General features: G+C 45.1%; 1 protein-coding gene and 1 long non-coding RNA gene across 4 annotated transcripts in view; one reads left to right on the forward strand and one right to left on the reverse strand.

The window, feature by feature from the left end:
- POLR3F (RNA polymerase III subunit F) overlaps nucleotides 1-16,688 on the reverse strand; it is a 49,287-nt gene that overhangs the window by 1,071 nt on the left and 31,528 nt on the right. For 2 of the 3 annotated variants that reach the window (XM_030196239.1, XM_030196238.1), the window contains 4 exons: nucleotides 8,490-8,602; nucleotides 4,337-4,480; nucleotides 2,746-2,853; nucleotides 2,091-2,282 (listed from right to left, as the gene is read on the reverse strand). In XM_030196239.1, coding sequence (XP_030052099.1) covers nucleotides 2,091-2,282; nucleotides 2,746-2,853; nucleotides 4,337-4,480; nucleotides 8,490-8,602 — 557 coding nt within the window. The remainder of the gene's footprint in view (nucleotides 1-2,090; nucleotides 2,283-2,745; nucleotides 2,854-4,336; nucleotides 4,481-8,489; nucleotides 8,603-16,688) is intronic. The other variant, XM_030196240.1, reaches the window with a different exon arrangement.
- LOC115465626 lies at nucleotides 14,010-15,941 on the forward strand. The gene is made up of 3 exons (XR_003941439.1): nucleotides 14,010-14,095; nucleotides 15,490-15,492; nucleotides 15,926-15,941. It is a non-coding gene; the product is annotated as an uncharacterized LOC115465626 (long non-coding RNA).

Consider the following 16,688-nt stretch of genomic DNA (forward strand, 5'->3'; position numbering starts at 1 on the left):
ATAGAAAATGCAGCCTTGCAGCCAGTGCTGGGATCGATGGATTAGCACCAGTATGGCACCATGAACACATGAATGCTTCCAGAAGACTGAGGCTGAAGGAGCTGATGTCACTACTACTCACTGCCCAGAGACAAAGGGTGGTAAATTGACTTAGGCTGGAGGTGCGCAGAGAGGGTGAACAGCAGGAGAGTCCAGTCTACAATTTCCACCAATTCAATATACCTAGATTCATGTGTTTAGGAGTTGCCAAGTAATGGTTTATCAAAAATGTTAGACAAGGGGAGGGGTGGGATAGTTGGTTGTTGACTATTTTGACTGTTACAACAGCAGCAATAGCAATGATTTGAAAATCTTCCAATAAAGCTCTGAAACTTAAAAAAAAAATTAAACACTAAGATCTGCACAAAATGCAAAGAAACATGTAAGGGTTTTTTTTTTTTTGGGGGGGGGGGGGGGGGGGGGTTACTTGTACTGCTGCTTTAAACAGCAACAGCAAAATTAGTTTTTCAAGCAAAGAACTTAAGGCAAGAATGAATGTGAACCAGTCACAGAATGCAAGTCAACTTCTGTAACAGCAACATTCAAAACAATTTCACAATAGCTTCAACTTCAAATGTTTGGATGTCTGCAATTTTCTTAAGGCCATTCTCCAAAATCTGCGTGCTGTGAATTCACCAATATATAAAGCCACACCTAGAAGCTAGAACAGCTACAGCTATGAATGTTGCTGCATCTTTAACAGCAGGTTTTTGTCTCTCTAGTGACTTTTGTAGCCATGGAAAATCTACAAAACTGAAGTTCACAGAATACGCTTCCCCAGAGTGCCCTGTTAATGGTGGAAGAGAGGGTAGTTCAGACTTCATTCCCATCCACACTTCGGTTTTCCTGCTCAGATTCCAAATAATTGTGCTAATTAGAACATAACTTACTAAGGGGTCCTTTTACAAAGGCAAACTGAAAAATGGCTTGCGGTAGCGTAGGTGCGGGTTTTGGGTGCACGGTGATCCATTTTTTAGCGCGCCTGTAAAAAAGGCCTTTTTTTTTTTTGCAGAAAAAAAATCAAAATTGCCACGCATCAATTGTGGGTCTGAGACCTTACTGCCAGCCATTGACCTAGCGGTAAAGAATCTGGGTGGTAATGACTACTACTACTACTTAACATTTATAAAGCGCTACCAGGGTTACGCAGCGCTGTACAATTTAACACAGAGGACAGTCCCTGCTCGACGGAGCTTACAATCTAAAGGACAAAAAAAAGTGCAGTCAATCAAATTGGGGCAGTCTAGATTTCCTGAATAGATGAATAATGGTTAGGTGCCGAAAGCGACATTGAAGAGGTGGGCTTTGAGCAAGGATTTGAAGATGGGCAGGGAGGGGGCTTGGCGTATGGGCTCAGGGAGTTTATTCCAAGCATATGGTGAGGCGAGGCAGAAAGGGCGGAGCCTGGAGTTGGCGGTGGTAGAGAAGGGTACTGAGAGGAGGGATTTGTCCTGTGAGCGGAGGTTACGGGTAGGAGCTTAAGGGGAGATGAGGGTAGAGAGGTAAGGAGGGGCTGCAGATCGAGTGCATTGGTAGGTTAGTAGGAGAAGCTTGAATTGTATGCGGTATCTGATCGGAAGCCAGTGAAGTGACTTGAGGAGAGGGGTGATATGAGCATATCGGTCAAATGCCACTTGGTGTGCGTCCATTACGCATGCCAGAAAATAAATATTTTTCAGACACATGTAGCGGACGCACGCCAAAACTGAACATTACCGCAAGGGCCATGCGGTAACCGGGCGGTAATTCCAATTTGGCGTGCGTTCGGCACGCGTAGGCACCTACGCGGCTTAGTAAAAGGGCCCTTAAGGCTTGTCTCACATAAGAGAAAAAAGAATTAAGGGCCAATTCTCTAAGGTTTAGTGGTGTGGATACCCATCCACTGGGAATTAAATTTAAACCAGCACCTCCTTTCCCATAGGTCAACTACTCAAGTCTAATTTGAACCTGTGACATGGAGGTGAAAGGCTCTGTACCCCTAAGCCATCTGGAACTCCCTTCAGCACACAATAACTTATCTTTGTTGTCAGTACAAGTCTAAATTCACTCACTGGACAGAGGCCGCACGGTGTTCGCATGATCCCGGTGGGATGGATGATGGGATTGACTGCTCGATACAGTTTCATCTGCCCGTCCACGCTGCCCACTGTTCCTTCTTTAGCAGCAATGATGGTCATCTCTACTTTACCATCATAAATTAACGTGTTGAGAATGGTTTCAATATCATCCATTGACAATTCTACCTAGCATGTGTAGCATGGGTTAGATGGAGTGAGGGAAGGAAGGAAGGAAAAAGCATTAACCATGAGACATTCAATTCTTCAAACTGCAGGTGTGAGAAGGGCAAAGAAGCCATAAAACACAACTGGAAACAAATCTGAGAGTAGAGATATAAAGAGATTACACAAACCGGGAAGTTTCATTGAATATTCTCCACATTCCTTACATTTTTTTTACCTATCATTTGTATGTATAATCATCACCCCCAAAATGTTAAATTATTTCTCATCTAGAATGTTATAAAAGGCAGGTTTTAGATAATTTTAAATAAAGTGATGCAATACTAGGGCTCAAACAGGAAAAACGATCCTGGCCAGGAATGAGTACTTATTTCAGTCACTAATAAATATTTTTAGAAAGGAAAGTTTAGGTTCTTCTATTGACTTTGCTAGGGATGACACAGCTGAACATCACTGGCTGCCTCACCTTGCTGATGCCCAGCTCACAGATGAATTTCCACACCTCATGCGATGATGCAAATGAACTATTCCTCTGAATCATGGGGCTCTGCTTATTGTCTCGAGCTGCATCTGCCTGTACCAATACAAAGCAAAAATCTACAATGGCCTATGTAGAGCTCATTTAGAGACATTGCAATTCCACATGAATGCAGGCTTTTAGACAAATAAAATGGCAATGGAGAACTGGGTGATGCGATTGATCATTACTAGGAAAGAACCAGAACTACATGAAGCCCATTTTGCTTCTACTGTGTGAGACAGTTCCTTTCAATATCTATTCCTATATGCCATTACCAATGTGTCAAACTCTGAATTACCTCCTCCCATAGCAATCTATTGGCACATCAGCACACACAGCATGTCCAGGTGATTGAAAAAGCTTCCAGCCCAAGAATAGGTAAGGTGTTTCCTTCCACATGCACCCTGCACTACTTGATAGCTGGCTACAATAGCGGTCGGTGTCTTTCCTCCTGCCCCAGGCTTGAACACATATATCCAGAAATGTTTTATAATGCCTTTTGTTACATTACTATCATGTATTCTATTACCATGCAACCCAAAATCCTTCTGTAATACCAAATATCTATTCTCTTCTTACTTCCACTATCCATGATGTATTGTAAGCCACATTGAGCCTGCAAAGAGGTGGGAAAACGTGGGATACAAATGCAATAAACAAACAAACAAACAAACTACCACAGCCAACCAGCACCAACAGGGCATCTGAATCCAAATTCTTCGCATTGTAGAGCTAAGGACCAGCCCACCACTGACCGGATAAGCTGTATGGTCACAGCAAAATCAAAGGACTTGAATAGTGACAAAAATACCCTGACTGGGAGCTTAAGACTTAAAAAGAAGCCCATATACTGAGCTGATATGAAAAAAAGAAATAAAATTTAAAATTTGCTGAACAACTTGACTAAGGAAATATCAGGTAATCGGGACAAGACCACACAACAACAACAAGACTTACAAACTTGAACGAAGAAACTGATTAAAAAAAAAACCCCAAAGAAAAAAAGTCTCTAAGGCACTGAGATGTCTACAGTGGAAAATAGGTCCAATCAGCGTTACAGAAATGTTTAGACTGAATGGAAACCAGTGCAACTGACCTCGGCAGCAGACAGGAACAGGTGCACATGCACAGTGAGCCTACCCAAAGGCTTCTAGAAAAAGTTGCTGTTTCCCACACCAGTTCCATTGGTGACATTACCCAAGGTTAGGATTCTACAGTCCTGCTTGTCCTTGGGGAAAACAAGTGAAACATATACTCCCATGTGCATTTCCTGCCTAGAAGCTCTGTTGTAAAATTATCCTCTGTGTATCACTGGACTCTCCACCCCTTCCACCCCTCAGTGGTCTGTGAACACTACAGTCGCAGCAGCTCCAGGCAGCCACAAAGCAATTACTGGATCAGGAAATCAAATCTCTTCCTCCCATGGCAGTGTGCAGAATTCCCAAGGAATCGTCCCACCAGCTCCACTAATTTTTAGAAGCAAATTACTTCTTTGCTTGTGAAAATGAAGACTATGTTCTCCATAGCAGGCACTGACCTTTGTCTGCAAGAACTTAAAACACTGCTGGTTTAGCACTTCTACAAATTCCGATTCAAAATCTTGGTCACTGTACCAGGCTCCACCAGTCACAGACCGGTCTGGCTGGAGGTTGTATAGCATGTAAACTTTTTTCTTTGAGGCCTGTCAAAATAAGAATATATTTCCATACAGTTAGTTTTAGAAGACCATGCCCACAGGACTTTTATAACAAACCATTTTCTTTGCCTACACGAGGAGTCTGAAAGATGGGGAGGCAGGAGTCCATTAAAAGGTTATTCTGAGATGTTACCCTCTCCTGAAGCTCCTTTCTATCTAGGGGCCAAGGCTGATGGGTGGATTATTGTGGAGGGTGGCACAGGTGACAGTTACATGAATACTGCTTGCCTCTCCACTTCTAGCTTTCCCTCTAATAAAGCCAAAAGATTTCATTGGATTAATGATCAGAAAGATTAACTTGCAGCATTAGACTAGTGACAGATCAAGAACTTGACAAACTGGTAAGTTCTATGAAGCTGAGCCAGGACAGGAGACGATTCAAAGTACACAAATTTGAGGCACTAGCTCCTTCATCCAGTTCTAGGACTCCCCCTGGCAAAGGACTCTGACCAGTCCCATCCTTCTGAAAACAGGAAGTTAGATCAAAAAGGAACGGGATGGGTCAGAAGGAAAGGCCCGGTGCAGGCTGCCAGGGCTGACAAGAGACGTAGCCGGACCCGGGGCAGAACCGAAACGCCACAAACAACCCCCCCAACTCGCACCGACGCTCCCACCCGCCCCCTTATCCATCTGTCTTTGCCTCCAAGGGGCGGCCTGGCACTGGCAAGCCGCTTCCTGAGTGCCTACTCCCATGGTCTGTCCTCTCCCACTCCTGTCCGTGCTGGAAGTCAGGACCCAGATGACTACATTAACGTGATATCGCACTAATGCAATCATCCGAGTCCTGGGCGGCACACAAGAGCAGGGGAGGACAGATCCGGAAGCAGGCAACAAGAAGAAGCTTGCTGGTGCTGGGCCCGGGGAATTTTGCCCTCCCTGCCCCCCCTCTTGGCAGCCCTGCAGGTTGCAAGCCTCCTTTCAGTACGGCTGTTGCTGGCGCTGCAGGGCCAAAGACTTGCTGACAACTTAAACTGGGTTCGAAGGGGAGGGGACCTCTGAGAGAGAGAGAGAGAGAGAGACACCAATTGGCCGGGAGAGATGCCAGACTATGCGTGCGTGCAGGTGGGGGAGGAATTTCAGAGAAAACCTTGGGCAGGAAGGCCAAAAGGGGAGGGAGAGATGCTGAACTCGGAGAGAAAAATGGAGGGAAGGAAATTGAGGGAGAAGAGAGAGGGAGAGATAATGAACCTGGGGTAGAGAAGGTGGAGGAAAAGAAGAAAAAGAGAGGTGTTGGACTTGTGCGGCACACAAGAGCAGGGGAGGACAGATCCGGAAGCAGGCAGCAAGAAGAAGCTTGCTGGTGCTGGCCCGGGGAATTTTGCCCTCCCTGCCCCCCCTCTTGGCAGCCCTGCAGGTTGCAAGCCTCCTTTCAGTACGGCTGTCGCTGGTGCTGCAGGGCCAAAGACTTGCTGACAACCTAAACTGGGTTCGAAGGGGAGAGGACCTCTGTGAGAGAGAGAGAGAGACACCAATTGGCCGGGAGAGATGCCAGACTGTGCGTGCGTGCAGGTGGGGGAGGAAATTCAGAGAAAACCTTGGGCAGGAAGGCCAAAAGGGGAGGGAGAGATGCTGAACTCGGAGAGAAAAATGGAGGGAAGGAAATTGAGGGAGAAGAGAGAGGGAGAGATAATGAACCTGGGGTAGAGAAGGTGGAGGAAAAGAAGAAAAAGAGAGGTGTTGGACTTTGGGGGGGGGGGGGGGGGAGGGGGAGGAAGTTGGGAGAGAAATGGACCCAGGGGTAGAGAGGAGGAAAGGAGAGAAAGTTGGACTTGGAAGTAGGAGAAAGGAAGAGGGCCTTTAATCAGTAGCTCGGGGAGGGGAGGAGCCTTGGAGACCTGACACCCCTCCCCACTTTGGGCTCATAAGCGCTCCAAAGCTGCAGTTTCTGTTCAGTGGCTGGTGGGGTAGCTGAAGCCCTGCCAGATGAATAAATCCGCTGCCTGATTCACCCCTTCCTCCTTGTACTGCCTCAGGAGCAAGAAAAATCAGCAGGATGCATCCAGCCACCAAAGCTTGAACTCCCCAAGCATGTTCAGGGACTGCCGGCATTGGCAGCTGGAGGCACCCTGCTGACTTCCTCACTCCAGAGGCAGCACATGGAGGAAGGGGTCCACTTTGGCAGTAGATTATTTCGACTGATGGGGCTTCGGCATCCCCACCAGCAAAGGTATGATATCTAATGTGGGAGGATGCGTAATTCTCAACCCCAGTAGACTTCCCAGTGACAGACTGGCTTCTTTAATGTAATCCGCCATGAACCAATGTATCGTAAGCAGAACACAGTCTTGCAAGCCAGAATTAATTATTTGCATAAGACTTGTTGAGGAGGCGTATGAGTCTGTCTACATGTGACAAGATAAATTATACAAAGATAGTACTAACCAAAGTTCCCTGGAAAAAAGGGAGACCCAGTCACTGCAGAGTACTGCCAGCTAATGGCCATGTACAGGCTGTCTGTATACTAGGCTCCAAAGGGAGCAGTGACCTATAGCCCCTGGCTAAAGGCAGGGTGGTGGGGACACAGTGTTTAAAATGAAAAAACAAAACTCTCTAGGTAAGTAAGATGGTTTATTTATTTATTTATAGCATTTATATCCCACATTTTCCCACCCACGGGCAGGCTCAATGTGGCTTATAGTAATCTACAGAAATCATACATCAATTCTACAACAAACAGTCAACAACATTGAAGTGAAAGAGACTAGAGAGTAATAGCAAAGGTGGGGAAATGCGGAAAGAGAAATTGAATTCAATAGGAAGAGATGCGGGGCGGGTCTTGAGTGTAAGCTTTTCCAAATAAGAAGGTCTTAAGATATTTTTTGAAGGTCAGATGATCAGGGGTAATTTTCACAAATTTAGGTAGACCATTCCACAGTTGTGCGCTAATATAGGAAAAGGTGGAGGCCTAGGTGGTTTTATACTTGAGGCCACTATAGATTGGGTAATGCAGATTTAAGTAAAAGCGAGCTGATCTGTGAGAGTTTCGAGGTGGTAAGCTGACAAGGGTGTCCATATATGCAGGAGCTTCACCATAGAGAATTTTATGCACCAGAGCACAAATTTTAAATGTTATTCGGTCCTTGACAGGGAACCAGTGCAGCTTCTCACGCAGTGGTCTTGAACTTTCAAACCTCGATTTACCATAAATAAGGCTAGAAGCATGTCTTTGCACCCTGCATATATCCCATTACAGTAATCGAGGCGGTTAAGGACTAGTGACTGAATTAAACTACGAAATACTTCCCTAGGGAAATAAGGTTTTATGCCTTTTAGCTTCCAAAGAAAGAAGAACATTTGTCTGGTGGTAGAGTTCGTTTGCTGCTCCAGAGTTCAGTGTCTATCAACAACTACACCTAATATTTTTAGACTCAGAGATTGGTAAGACAAGCTCAGGTGTGATTAATGTGGAGGTCGTAAACTTGTTATAGGGAGAGGAGAGGATAAAGCAATGTGTTTTCTCAGCACTGAATTTGAATTTAAAAGTGTTGGCCCAATCTAGCATGGAGTGCAACCCAAGCTGTATTTCATTGGCTATTTTGCTAAAGTCTGTTTTAAAAGGAATAGAAAAATAGTGATGTCATCCGCATAAATAAATGGGTTGAGACCACGTTTTTGGCATTATATCCCACAACAGAGACACAATCCAATTGATGGGGAAGAACAAAAGAAGACAAGAGCAACCTGTTGGAGATAAAGAGAAGATGAAGTAAACGGCGAATACGAATATCAACAAAGGACTGATCTATTTTGGCATTTTTCATTGCTACCAATACTGCATTAAATGTTAAGGTTGCATGCATGCATCCATACCAGAGTACATAACTTGCATGTAGTATAATGTATGTTTGTATTTTGTAATTTGACTGTGTTTTAATGTAAATCTGTACACCACTTCAGACCCACAGAGGAATTAATGGTTAACAAATGGTGGATTAGATTAGATGTATGTGTCTGAAATAGATAATTTCTAACACAAAAAAACTCTTTTACTCACTGCTACAGATTTGACGGCCTTGATGAGTTTTTTACTCTCCAAATTTTTTAGGATTTTGTTGATCTCGGTCAAGGGCAGGTTACTTTTGTACCTGATATCTCTGCTCCAAATACCTGTACAAAAGAGAAAAGCAGAGGCCAAGTCATTCTGCACTGAGCATCAATGCTTAATAGGCTGTTGAAATATGCTGTACATGGAAGAGATACCAATATGATGTTTCCTCATTTTTTTTAATGATTCTTATTCTCATGACGGGATAACCTTCCTCACAGGAAAAGCCCTGGTTTAAAAGCACAGTTTCCAATAACAATTTCAGTTCATCTCTACTACATACCCTTGTCATCAGGGCCCAGGTGGCTCCTAATTAAATTCCTATAACCTTTGAATGGACAATGATTTTCCATTTTCACTTTACATTATAAAGATTTTGCAAATACCAACAGTTCATTGTGGATTACAAGAACAAAGAGCTAGGACCATATCACCCAAGAATTGCATTATATAATCACTAGTAAAAAAGGCCCGTTTCTGACACGAATGAAACGGGCGCTAGCAAGGTTTTCCTCGGAGTGTGTATGTTTGAGAGAGTGTGTGTGTGAGAGTGACTGTGTGAGAGACAGTGAATGTGCGAGTGTGTGTATGTGACAGAGAGAGAGTGAGTCTGGGTGCGAGTGTGTGAGAGAGAGCGTGTGTGTGTGTGTGTGAGTATGTGAGACACAGTGAGTGTGAGAGAGTATGTGTGCGATACACAGACTCTCTGTGAGACCGAGTGTGTGAGAGTGACTGTGTGACACAGAGAGTGAATGTGATACAGTGTGAGACAGAGTGTGTGAGAGAGAAAGACACTGATTGTGAGAGAGTGTGTGTGTGTGTGACAGAGATATCTCCCCCGCTCCCTCTCTGGTCTCAGGACACCCTCCTACCCTCCCCCCTCCCTCTCTGGTCTCAGGACCCTCTCAGGTCTCAGGACCCCCTCCCCATCTGCGTTCCCCTCCCCTCTGGTCTCAGGACCCCCTGCCCCTCCCCCCCCACTGCGTGGTTGGCAGCACCGTAACAACAGACAAAAGGTGAACAAACATCAGGAATTACAATATTTTAAACCAAAATATACAATAATTTTCAAAAATTCCACCATTACCACAAATTAGTAAAATTTCTTAAAAAGAAGAGAATTTCAAAAATGTGCAGTCTGATAGCAATAAGTAGATTGAAAAATCCTCTTTGCCTTTACATGGTGAATTGCCTTTACATGGTGAAATGAGGGAAATTGTATAATTATTGCACATTGACCTCAACTAAGCAAAGATTTTCCTTCATCAAATGAATTTTTTTGAGGTGGTGTCATTTTGTTCTCACACATTTTTATTGGTTGTCTGATTTATAAGAAATGTATTCATATCTGTTAAATTTATTTTCCTGGAATCCTGTTAGACCAGTTCAGCACCTGCCCTGGAAGACTAAGGTACCAGGGGTAATTCTGGGATCTGTCTTTTCTGTTCCTGCGCTCTTGTAATATAGTTATTGCACTTGTTTGTAGAAATATAATGCAGTGGTTTCAGCTGGGGTGCAATGTGTTTTTGATAAGTTCCCTCTTCTGCTTTGGCATTGGAATGCGGGAGAGATGTACCTGGAGGTAATCGGGCAGCGCCGTGAGCTGCTCAGTTACCACCAGGGTAGCGTGGGAGCCATTACCACCACCTCAATGGGTAGCGGTAAGAGCTCCCACCCGAAATGGGAGCATGGCAAGTGCTTCACTTGCTGCACATCCATTTCTTTATAAAAAAAAACCAAACAAACCTGCCTTTTACTTCTTCACTCAATGAGAAGTTAAACTGAAATTTGTTGCCAGAGAATATGGTGAAAGCAGTTAGCTTAGCAGGGTTTAAATTTTTTTTTTGGATAATTTCTAAAGGAAAAGTTCAGAAGCCATTATTAAGATGGACTAGGGAAAATCCACTGCTTATTTCTAGGATAAAAACATAAAATCTGCTTTACTGTTCTGGGATCTTGCCAGGTACTTGCTACCTGGGTTGGCCACTGTTGGAAACAGGATACTGGGCTTGATGGACCTTTGGTCTGTCCCAGTATGGCAACGCTTATGCTTATGTACCCTGGTGTGTTTTCTGAGGGTTCCGTGCCTCCCTGCCAGGCTACATTACTGCAACAGCAAACTTAACAGCATGTCCACAGAGAGCAGTGATTTTTTAAAATCCGTACATGGGAAAAGAAAGCATCCTGTTCTCCCCCAATTGTACACGGGAGCAGCTTTTTAAAAATTACTACTCCTGCTATCCATACACCCTCTCCTGTGTCACTACTCCTCATCCTTTTGAAGTCCCCAAGCAACTGAAATACCCCTGCCTGATCCCCTCAAAGCCCTATAGTCATACAGTATTACTACCTAGCTGCTCTCCTCCATTGAAACCCCTGGCACCTATCAAGGGTTGTCCATGGTGCTTCATATTTTAAAATGGAGACCCTTAGTGGTAATCCTGTGGTATTACCACTAGGGAGTCAAGCTACCAAATAAAACATCTCTTTTTAAATTCAGCAAGTTCCTGTCTCCCTTTTATCTTCCAGACCAATTGAAATATCTCTCTGTTGTGGGATAAAGTAACAAAAAACCTTATCTCTTACTTACATGGGGGACTTTCTCCATTTTTAACCCCCTCTTCCCCTCTCCCTCCAGCCTCACCATGGGCCACAGGTCACTGCTCCCTTTGGAGCCCAGTATGCAAACAGCTTGCATATGGTCACTAGTTGACACTACTGTGCAGTGACTGAGTCTTCTTTTCTCCTGGGAACCGCGATCACTACTATCTTAGTACATTTTGACAAGATAAGATATTGGCATGCACGCTCCATTTTAGATGGGAAATGTATGTGGACACCAAACATTTTTTGTTGGCTTTTACACCTGCCACAATGCATGCCCAACCAGCTCATTTTCGAAAGGGATCACTGGCGATCTTCCGACACAAATCAGGAGATCGCCGGCGATCTCCTGATCCCAGCCAAATCGGTATTATCTAAAGCCGATTTTGGCCAGTCCCAACTGCTTTTTCGTTGCGGCGCCGGCCAACCTTCAAGGGGGCGTGTTGGTAGGGTAGCGAAGGCGGGACGGGGGCATGGGTACGGGATGGCCGGCTTCACCTTATAATGAAAAAAAAATGGCCGGCTCAAACAAGCATTTCACCAGCCGGACTTGGTCCATTTATTTTTAGGACCAAGTCTGAAAAAAGTGCCCCAACTGACCAGATGACCACCAGAGGGAAGCGGGGATGACCTCCCTTTACTCCCCCAGTGGTCACCAACCCCCTCCCAACCAAAAAAAAACAAAAACTTTTTTGGCCAGCCTGAAATGTCATACCCAGCCCCTTGACAGCAGTATGCAGGTCCCTGAAGCAGTTTTTAGTGGGTGCAGTGCACTTCAGGTAGGTGGACCCAGGCCCATCCCCCCCCCCCACCTGTTCCACTTGTGGTGGTTAATGTTGAGCCTTCCAAAAAACCCCAAACCCCATTGTACCCACATCTAGGTGCTCCCCTTCACCCCTTAGGGCTATGGTAATGGTGTAGAGTTGTGGCGAGTGGGTTCTGGGGGGATTTGGGGGGCTCAGCACACAAGGTAAGGGTGCTATGCACCTGGAAGCTATTTTGGGGTTTAAAAAAAATGTTTTAAAGTGCCCCCTAGGGTGCCCAGTTGGTGTCCTGGCATGTGAGGGGGGCCAGTGCACTACAAATGCTGGCTCCTCCCATGCCCAAATGCCTTGCATTTCGCCGGGTTTGAGATGGCCGGGCCCGGTTTCCATTATGGCTGAAAAACAAAGCCGGCCATCTCATATAAACCCGGCGATCCTGCTCTAAACCTGGCGAGCAATTTGGCCGACGCCAAGCGTATTTTGAAAATACGCTTGGCTCCGCCAAACAGGATATAATTGATGTTCCTCTTCAGTTGAGTCTTGAATGGAGTCTGCACTTAAATAAGTAATAGTGTTGCCTTCTAAAATATGTAGAACATCGTCATTTATTTTGTCAATATGTGAATTTTTAGGACAAAGAATAGCCTTTTTTGCCAATTTGGTTACAGTATCAGTGGTAATTTTTTCACCAAAAACAGCATGTACTATATTGGTGTTACAAATGTGTTTCTCAGGTATTTCAATTACATCAATGAAACCATGTGGACATGGCAGATGTCCGTTAGCTAAAGCAATAAGCCAATTGTTGTAATCTGGATTCATACAGCAGACGTTGTGTAACTTAAGTATTTGAAAATTATTCCATAGTTTATGAAACTTAATGGTTGCTTCAATAATGTGAGCTTGATCACCATGTGGAACTACTGGTAGAGTTTGTCTGAAATCTCCACCAAGTAGAAGAACTTTTCCTCCAAAAGGTTTGTCATTTATCATGATGTCTTTCAAGAGTCTATCTACAGCAGTAAGTGCCATACTGGGAGCCACAGTTGATTCATCCCAAATAATTATTCGAGCATCTCTAAGGGTAGAAGCATCATTTGATGTTGATCTGATACTTGATGTAGAGTTGTCCAGTAGAGGAACAGGTAACAAACTGTGAATGATAAGTTCTTCCTCCTGGAAGGAGATTTGTAGCTATTCCTGTAGAAGCAACAGCAAGTGCAATTCCACCCTCTCCTCGTATGGTACTCAGGATACTTTTATATGTGTATGTTTTGCCACTTCCACCAGGAATATCTAGGAAAAAGCATGTGTTGGTTATCGCATGTGTGCACGTACAGCACATTTGTTTGTCTCTGTGCTTGTGGTTTGTGAGCTATTCATATTCTGAGTGACCTGTATGTAAGTATGTGTGTGTGGGATTGTGTGAGAGAGAGAAGTGAGAGAATGACAGACACGGTGTGTGTATGAGAGAGAGTGTGTGTGGTACAGATACACAGTGTGTGTGTGAGACACAGAGTTTGTGATACTGTCAGAGTGAGAAAGAGAATGATCAATGATTTTGGCAGCTCATGCGTTTCTTGCCACACTTGTCTGTAAAGTGCTGTCCGTCAGCTCTCAGTCTCAATGATTGGTTATGTGACGTGTGAAAGTGTTGTTGAATGGCAGAATCCAATTGCGTGGTTGGCAGCACCGTGCTAGTTATCTGTCTGCTGATCTGAAACCAATTAAAATGGCATTATGCTAGTTAATCTGTGAGTGACTTATATGAAAGTATGTGTGTATGGGAGTGTATGTGTGAGAGAATTGAATGAGAGACTGTGTGTATGAGAGACTGTGTGTGTGTGTGTGTGTGTGTGAAAGACATAGTTTTTGATAGCTGGAGAGAGAGGAAGAGTGATCAATGTTTTAGTCAGCTTACGTGTTTCCTGCCACACTTTTCTGTCAAGTGCTGTCCGTCATCTCTCAGTTTCAGTGGATGGTTGCTCTGACGTGTGAAAGTGTTGCTGAATGGCTGAGATCAATTGTGTTGTTGGAAGCACCGTACTTCTTATTTGTGTATCCGCTGATCTGAAAGCAATGAAAGGGGCATTATGCAAGTTAATTTGTGAGTTACCTGTATGTAAGTATGTGGGTGTGGGAGTTTGTGGGAGTCAGAAGTGATTGAATGAGAGACACAGTGTGTGTGTTACTGTGACACTGTGTGTGTGTGTGAAAGAAAGACATACTTTGTGATAGTTAGAGAAAGAGTGATCAATGTTTTATTCATCTTATGTATTTCCTGTCACACTTGTCTGTAAAGTGCTGTCCGTCAACTCTCAGTCTCAATGGATAGTTGCTGCAATGTGTGGTACTGTAGATGAGTGGCACAGTCCAATTGTGTGGTTTGCAGCACTGTGCTTGTTATCTGTGTGTCCGCTTATGTGAAACCAATGAAAGGGGCATTATGAAAGTGAATCTGTGATTGACCTGTATGTAAGTATGTGTGTGTGGGAGTGTGTATGAACATAGAGAGAGTGTGTCCATCTATCCATGTGCTGTATCAGTGTGTGTATGTGTGTGTGAGAGAGTTTGTTTTCGACAGATTGAGAGATACTCTGTGTATGTCATAGAGAGAGACATACAGCAAGAGTGTGTGACAGAGTAATAGACAGTGTGTATGTGAGATTCAGTGTGTGTGTGTGTGACAGTGAGTGTGTGAGATACATTGATAGTCTGATTGTGATTGAGAGAGCAGTGAGACTGTGTGAGATGGAGGGTGTCTCTGACAGATCCAGTGTGTGTGTGTGTCACATAGATAATGTGTGCTTGTGACAGTGAGTGACTGTGTGAGAGAGTGATTGAGCGTGGCCATCCATCCCTATCCTGCAATCTCCCTGTTTGCCCTGTCCAAGATAGTTTTTTGTTTTTGTTTTTAAATTCTTCCCTTGTATCCCCTTCAAACTGTTTTTTTTTCTTTTCTGGAAAGTATAACTGTTCAGCGCTGTTCCTAAGAGTGCATCCATTCATGTCCTGCAGTAGTCTTCTATCCCCTTGCCTTCTTTTTTCTTTGTTCTTTTTGATAAACTTAGTCAGGCACAGTGACAGTGAGAGAGTATGTGCATCCATCCATATCCTGCAGTATTCTTCTACCCCCTGCCCTCCCTTTTTTTTGTGTACCTGGTCAGTGCTGGTGCCCAGAGTACTTAGGTCGTGCCAATAGTGTGCTTCACATTTGACAGTTGAAACACTGCTCACCAGGTTACTGTATTCTGCGCTGTATTCGCCATTTGTTTTTAATTTTGGCGGCTTCTGCTTCTGTGAAGAGCGGCGCGTGAGCGAGTAGCACATTAGTGTGCACGTCAACGCGACATCAAGGGCAGCCACGTGTCCTTGATAGAACGTTAGGCACGGCTGTTCATGTTCAGGCCCCCTATCTGTGAGGGTTTGTGCGGGCGGCGGCCGGGACTCACCTGCAGTTGCTCTTTGGTTTCAATCCGTTTACGCCTTGGCCTTGAGACACGTTGTGCTCGTTTCCTTTGCAACATGGTGACGTATGGGGGGGGGGGGGGGCGGGACTGCTGAACTGGGAGGGGATGGAGATGGTGGTGCGAACTCGTAGCGTCCGTGCTTGAGACGCGTCGTGGTTGCCCAGGCAACAAGGTAACGTCACCGGAAGGCTTCAGACATTACGAACCGGGTTTCAACTTCCTGGCAGTCAGCTTCAGAACGTTGGAGGTGCAAATTATTATATAGGACTAGGGCAAATATGGTAGAAAGCATGCCTAATTGAAGCTAAAGACATTTATGCTTGCTCCAAAGCAGGTATAAATATTTCTGCATGTTTTATAATATACTAGTAAAAAAGGCCCGTTTCTCAAAGAAATGAACCGGACGCTACCAAGGTTTTCCTCGGAGTGTGTATGTTTGAGAGAGTGTGTGTGTGAGAGTGACTGTGTGAGAGCGAGAGTGTGAATGTGTGAGTGTGTGTGTGTGACAGAAACAGAGTGAGACTGGGTGCGAGTGTGTCTGTGGGAGAGAGAGAGTGTGTGTGTGTGTGAGATTGAGAGTGTGTGCCAGTGTCCCCCCTCCCTCCGTGTTCCAGGGTCGTCGTCCCCCCTCCCTCCCTGCGAGTTCCAGGGTCGTCCCCCCCCCCACTCCCTCCTTCCAAGTTCCAGGGTCATCCCCCTCCCTCCCTCCCAGTTCCAGGGTCCCCCCTCCCTCCGATTTTTAAAAGTCATCTTCACTTACCAAGTCAGGGTTACGGTGGCGGCCAGCAGCGGTAAAACGCGTGCAGGCTCGGCCCTTCTCTCTCTCTCAGCTGTGGTCCCGCCCTTACGGAAACAGGAAATGAGGGTGGGACCACAGCTGAGAGAGAGAGAAGGGCCGAGCCTGCACGCGTTTTACCGCGCTGCTGGCCACCGTAACCCTGACTTGGTAAGTGAAGACAACTTTTAAAAATCGGAGGGAGGGGGCCTGGAACTGGAAGGGAGGGATGGAGGGAGGAAGGGAGGGAGGGACGACAACACCCTCATGTGTGTGACATGCCCTTCCCTCTCACTGTTCCACCCTCGACGTCATCACGTTTTGACGCAAGGGCAGGACAGAGAGAGATGGTGACAGACTGACGAACCTTACGAACGCTTCACTTCAAGTGTGCCACGGTCAGCTTCAGAACGTTGGAGGTGCTTTTTATTATAGTAGATGTGAAAATCATGACTTCCCCAATGGTCTGCTCAAAACCTTCTCCTGATCACACCTACTCAAGGATTCTGTAAAAGTACACAAGTTCCTGTCATTG

Source organism: Microcaecilia unicolor, chromosome 3 (genome assembly GCF_901765095.1).
Source record: "Microcaecilia unicolor chromosome 3, aMicUni1.1, whole genome shotgun sequence".
Lineage (NCBI taxonomy): Eukaryota > Metazoa > Chordata > Amphibia > Gymnophiona > Siphonopidae > Microcaecilia > Microcaecilia unicolor.